The following is a 6,110-nucleotide window of genomic DNA, read 5'->3' on the forward strand; positions in this document are numbered from 1 at the left end:
CACACACACACACACACACACACACACACACACAATGACTGGGGTTGTGTTGTGTGTTTCGGCACGTTCACTGTATGTCCCTGGGGGTATTGTATCCCATCATCGCCCTAGGTTGGGTGAGAGAGGGAGCATTCGAGAGAGAGACATTCCTTTGAGGTGACACATCCTGTAGGTGGGACCTTCGTATCACCGTGGTGACAGAAAGGCGAGCCAAATGCTCTTATTACTCACCTCTCCTTCCTTTCCTTTCAATTTTGTGTGCATGTTTACGTGTAAAATGTTGATTTGAGTGTGACCTACCTCTGAAACCATTTTGATTATCATTGTTAGAATAGAGTCTACATAAACTGTAAGAAGATTATAGAGCTGGACTAATAAAGATGCAGACTTATTAACAAATATTCCAAGAACAACTCAACTTCATCTAAAAGCTGAGCTCATGAGATCATTTACACATTTGAAACAATAATTTCCCAGATTTGTGGACATTTTCAGATTTAGGTTTTATTAGTATTAGATTATATCATTGGATCAATGTGTTAGTATCTTGCCAACAAAAAGACTCAAACATAAATCTCCAATTTTTGGCCGCCTCCTTGCTTTTTCTTCAGAAAGGAAATGATACATACCGGGTAGAAATGCACTTGGATGAAGCTATTTTTGTTCCATCAATAGGAGGATATTTAGTCCACCCTCAGACTGTCCTCATGATGTTCGGCGAGGCCGTCACTACAACAAGTTTGCTTATCTTTCAAACTATTGTTTTCTAGTGATCGTTTATGTAATGCTATTCATACAGTATGAATGAAAACGATGGACATAAATATCCCTACCCTGTAGATAATTATTGGATAAAAAGGTCAAAACGTTCAAAGTTAATTATTTACACTTCATAGCAATACTTCGTGTTTTGACAAACAAACATCCTGTTGAGGATAGGATAATATTTAACCCTGGTTGGCAACATTGATGACCAGACATAAGTCAAAGAATATCAAAGTATCAAAGAATATTACAGTATAGTGATGGCTAGTCTGGCTACCTCTGAGAGTGGCATATAACTTAACTTGTGTGGGTGTGTGTACTATTTATCAGACTGGGATCATTTTTGGAAGTGAATGAATCGTAATTTAAAGTGTGGTAGCACCTGGTGTTTTGGGTGTTACCACATGAGCAGGGACCTTTCTATCACAGGACACAATTTAAATAAGATTGGCATTTTTTAAATACTTTTGGCACTTTACGGTTTAGTAGTTTTGTGTAACTGCACACATTCATCTTATGTCTACTAAACACCCGTAAAAAAAAAAAGGGTAAATCTGATGCTGCCTGGCTTTTACATGACATTTATCATGTTTTTTTGTAAACTACAGTAGCTTACACCCAGCTTTTGGGGTGTTGGTGGTCCCCCAGGTCAAACCATCTTGGTGTCTCTTTTAAATCACGGTGCTCCATGCTAACACATCAATCTGTTATACGCTGTGTTGAATAAACTTAATTGTACAATGACATTTTTGTGAAATTGTTTTTGAAAATTTGAAATGTGATCAATGTGATCATTTATGATCGATATGATCATATGTGATCCAAAAAACACACATTTTAAAGGGTTACTTTTAGCCATGTTGGCGACGTGGCTTTAGGGATAGCACTGTCTGTCTTGTTAGTTGATCCACTACTTTGGTCCAGACTGAAATATCTCAGCAATAATTGGACGGATTGTCATGAAATTTGGTTGAGACTGTCTGAGGATGAATCCTACTTGAAAATCTCATGATAATCACATCGCCCAAATTGTGGTTTTTGTTTAAGGCTGATTAGCTTATTTTAGCATGCTAACACACTAAACTAAGGACAGTGAACATGGTAAACATTGAATGTGCTAAACATCCGCATCCACCACTGTGTATGGACTAGCCACTTGCAGGCTGTAGACTCTCAATCCTGTTAATATATACACACGTTTGGATTGTGGCTCAGTGTTAGCACTGTACCCTCATTGTCAAAATGTCCTGTCTTTAAATTTCACCACTGATGCTTTGAGTTTTTAGTTTGTACTTCCCATGTTTTAAAACTCAAAATTCCGATTGACCTATGGATATCAACCCTTTGACACACAGAATAGGAAGGTAGGTGAAAACCTGAACAGAAATACAATACTTTGTTGTGGATAATGTATGGATCTACGGTAGTGTAGGTTTGAAACTGTATCATGTTAACAGGTACATTGAGCACTGAGAGAATCTCTCACAACTATCACTCTGTGTGACCTTTTACAGCTGATGGAACGGGAGAGCTCTCAGGAGCTCCTGAAGGCAGTTTCTTCTCTGTTTCAAGCCGGGGATCCCTTCTCATTCACCCAGCTGATGTCTACTATGTCGAGCCTCTTCTGTGGATACCCAGAGGGAGGTGGCTCCAGGGTTTTGTCCTTTAACTGGTATGAGGACAACAACTACAAGGTGTTTCTGGGGGTCAACGGCACCAAGAACCATAACTATGTCTATGACGACTCTGCCAGTAAGTGAAGAGGTTTTGAACTGTAATAGACTCTATAGGATGTAGTATATGGTATGTACTTGATACTTTGTGTATACTGTAGATAGATTATTCTAAAAGAATATTATTTATAGTGTATAATGAAATAATATAGGTAATTAAAGGTGCAATGTGTAAAAATGACAGCTAGTGTTTAAAATAGTTACTGCAGTAAAAATTCAAAATAATGGAGAGAGTAGTCACCCCTGTCCCTTTCTCCCCAGACCTTCTCCCCTGAGACCACAGCATTATATATGTATATTACTTCACAGCACAGGAAATAGCTAACGTTAGATGCTGGCTATATTGACAGTCATAAAAGCTTGTGCTCACGCGGAGCTATGTTGATCTATGCTCAACTAACAAGACACACCTTCTCGGCTTAGAATTACGGTGGGAACCGCAAAAAATTCCACAACCTCGCTGTTCTTTTTCCACCCGACTGAAACACACACAAGACCAGGCAATTAGTGCCACAGTGTAATAGTTACAATAAAGATAATGGAACAGTGACTACAAATGTTAGTTGTAGTAGTTCATGTTATAGCAGGGCACTGCAGGGCGTTAGGGTGTAGCGTATAAGCACTGATTCACTAATTTAGCATTATGTGACTACTGATCAGTAGTCACATAACTGGGTTGCATCTGAATGCAACCCGGGTGTGGAAGATACAACAACATTTAATATGATGCTTTATTTCTTCTGTTTTGTCCTTTTCTTCTTTTATCTATTCTTCTCTTTCTAATCTAACTGTTTTTGCAATTTGTCTACCCTTAGGTCCGTCCTGCAACGCCCTGATGCAGACCTTGGAGGCCAACGCTATCACAAAAATTGTGTGGAATTCAGTCAAGCCCCTGCTGATGGGAAAGATCCTGTACACCCCCGACTCCCCTGCCGTCCACAAGATATTAAAGAGTGTAAGAGGGACCACCTCCAGCCCAACCCCTCACCTCTCTCTTTCTCTCTAATCATTTACTCTCTCCTTCTCCATCTCTTTCATGTATCTATTTTTTCCAAACCCCCACCCTTCTTAGGAATGAGTTGATGAATGACTGTTCACTTGTGTGTTAACTATGTTAAAGACAATTGCAGTTTAGAGCTTAGATACATGAACATTTCAAGTTTCATGGATCTCTGTTCTGTCAACTGTCTGACTCTATCAGAATTAGAATCAGAATCAGTTTTTATCACACAAGTTATACAGTATGTACATCGTGCTTCTTCCCTGCTGCTACTACAATTAAAACAAATATGTGACTTGATATAGTGTTCATTTCTGAGTGTTTGTGTGTGTGTGTGTGTGTGTGTGTGTGTGTGCGCGCAGGCCAACGTAACATTCGAGGAGTTAGAGAGGTTGCAGAACATGGGCAAGGCCTGGGAGGAGTTGGGACCTCAGCTCTGGACTTTCTTCCACAACAGTGTCCAGATGAACATGATCAGGGTAGGAATTTTTGGCACACCTGCAAACACTGATTGTCATTGATTTAAGATGCAAATAATAATAATTGTTGACACTACACACTTCCAATAAAAGTGCCAACATCAATTTAGTGTTATGCTCAAATTCAGTACAATAGTAGAATAAGCCAGTGTTAGTAGCAAGCAATACTAAACAGGGGTACCTATCTGTAAGATGGATGAGATGGATACAAGTCAAAATCCAGCAACAGATTCTTTAAGGAATCTGGTTCGGTGCAATGTATTTACAGACTGCAGGCTTTTCTTCACTTACCTCTACCATGTCCGGAGACTCATCCAATAAAGAGTTTACCAACAGTAGCTTCCAGACAATCAGCATTCTTTTGCATTCAATTAGGTAAAAACAGAATTATGTTTATGACTTCAGGACACGCTGAGAAACCCAACAGTGATGCACTTCATGGACAACAGTCTGGCAGACACTGAATTCACCACCAAACACATTCTTAACTTACTGTACAACGGTCCAGAGGAGCACAGGGATGCGGACATGCCCAACTTTGATTGGAGGAACATTTTTAACATTGTTGACCAGACCATACGCACGTTCAACAAGTATGGAGAGGTAAGTCACAAGTTTCTATCCATCTACTGTATCTATCTCTATCTCTATCTCTATCTCTATCTCTATCTCTATCTCTATCTCTATCTCTATGTCTGTCTGTCTGTCTGTCTGTCTTTCTGCCTAGTACCTATCTAGTCACTGTCTGTTTTTTCCTCTTTGCCCCATTTGCGATTTTGCCAAATGTTGCACATTCCCTATTCCCAGAACTAAGTGTTCACCCTTTTTTGTAAGACCAACTCTCAGCTCTCCAGACAGGTGCATCAGTCTTCCAGGGCTGCTCCCAGGAGATTGCAGCCAGGCCCCTTTTAAACAGAACAGACCACTTAGCATGGCTATAGAGCCGCTCTCCCATCCTGTAGGCTAATAGGTGGGGAGAACAAGCCTGCTGTCACCCTTCTCCTTTGCTCTCATTGTGGAGCCAGTGATGAAGTGGAGAGTAGGTGGGAGTGAGTCACCCCCCCCATGAGCTCAATGCTGTTTTAGTGTATGGCCCGGGATTGAAACAGACCCCTGTGCCTTCCAAATAAAAGAGGGCAAATCACTCTATCGCTCCGTTCTCGGCTGATTTAAGGGGGGCAGGGGTTGCAGTTTTGGAAAGAGCCCTATCAGTGTAGTCATCTCAATCTGTCCTTTGTCTCCAAGTTCAGCATCTAGACCCTTCAGAGCCCCACAAACAAACCCAGGCGGTTTAGCCAATTAGATATAGCTGTCAGCCAGCATTGGACCTTGGAATAACTGCTGCAATAAGCATTAGGTCCTCTCACTCTGCCAGGGGTATGTTTCTCACACTGATATTCCATTGGAACTTCTCAGCCCATCAATGAATGAACATTATTGTGTTGTGAATGTATGGTCCCGTAAAGATGAATAGGAAGTGGTCTCTCCTTTTTCTTTGAGCACTCTCAGGGTATTGTACAGTAATGTGAATGGAAACGTTAGACACGGTGTACACAGGGCGGGGAGGGGGGGGGGGTTAGAGAGCACAGTGTTTGTGTGTATACGTGTGTGTAGGGTGGGAGTTTTACATGGCAATTATGTGTTTCATAGAGAGAGAGAGCATGTGTGTGTGCACGCAAGAAAGTTAGTCAAATTGTTTGTGTGTAGGTGTATAGTGTTGTGCTTATGTGTGTTTAGACACACGTTTGCATGTCTGATTGCATTATTATTATTTTCTCGTGTGTGCGTGTGTGTGTGTGTGTGTGTGGGCAACCCTGCAGATTTGATAGGACTAGCACAGATTTCCCCATGTCACCAGATCATCTCAGTGAAAGATTGTTCTGTTAAGAGCATATTGAAAATCCTATACCTACGTAAAACATTATCAATAGAGCCATGTAAGGTTTGAAACTTATCTTGTGCCAAAACAATACCTGAGTTTAGATACAGATCCCAAATTATACTTTTTTCATTATCCTAATACGTAATGTTAACCAGTTTGAGGAGTATAATAATTCTTCTTTCTTTCTTCATTGTAGTTTACAGCACATTAACATTGTGTGTAATATTTAAATACTTAGATTTAGTTATACA

At 40.4% G+C, this 6,110-nt stretch overlaps 1 protein-coding gene across 3 annotated transcripts in view; it reads left to right on the forward strand.

Moving 5' to 3' along the window:
* Positions 1–6,110, forward strand: part of LOC117953783 (retinal-specific phospholipid-transporting ATPase ABCA4-like) — a 39,994-nt gene that overhangs the window by 8,480 nt on the left and 25,404 nt on the right. For all 3 annotated transcript variants that reach the window (XM_034887101.1, XM_034887102.1, XM_034887103.1), the window contains exons 9-12: positions 2,280–2,517; positions 3,314–3,453; positions 3,861–3,977; positions 4,383–4,580. In XM_034887101.1, coding sequence (XP_034742992.1) covers positions 2,280–2,517; positions 3,314–3,453; positions 3,861–3,977; positions 4,383–4,580 — 693 coding nt within the window. The remainder of the gene's footprint in view (positions 1–2,279; positions 2,518–3,313; positions 3,454–3,860; positions 3,978–4,382; positions 4,581–6,110) is intronic.

Source organism: Etheostoma cragini, chromosome 12 (assembly GCF_013103735.1).
Source record: "Etheostoma cragini isolate CJK2018 chromosome 12, CSU_Ecrag_1.0, whole genome shotgun sequence".
Lineage (NCBI taxonomy): Eukaryota > Metazoa > Chordata > Actinopteri > Perciformes > Percidae > Etheostoma > Etheostoma cragini.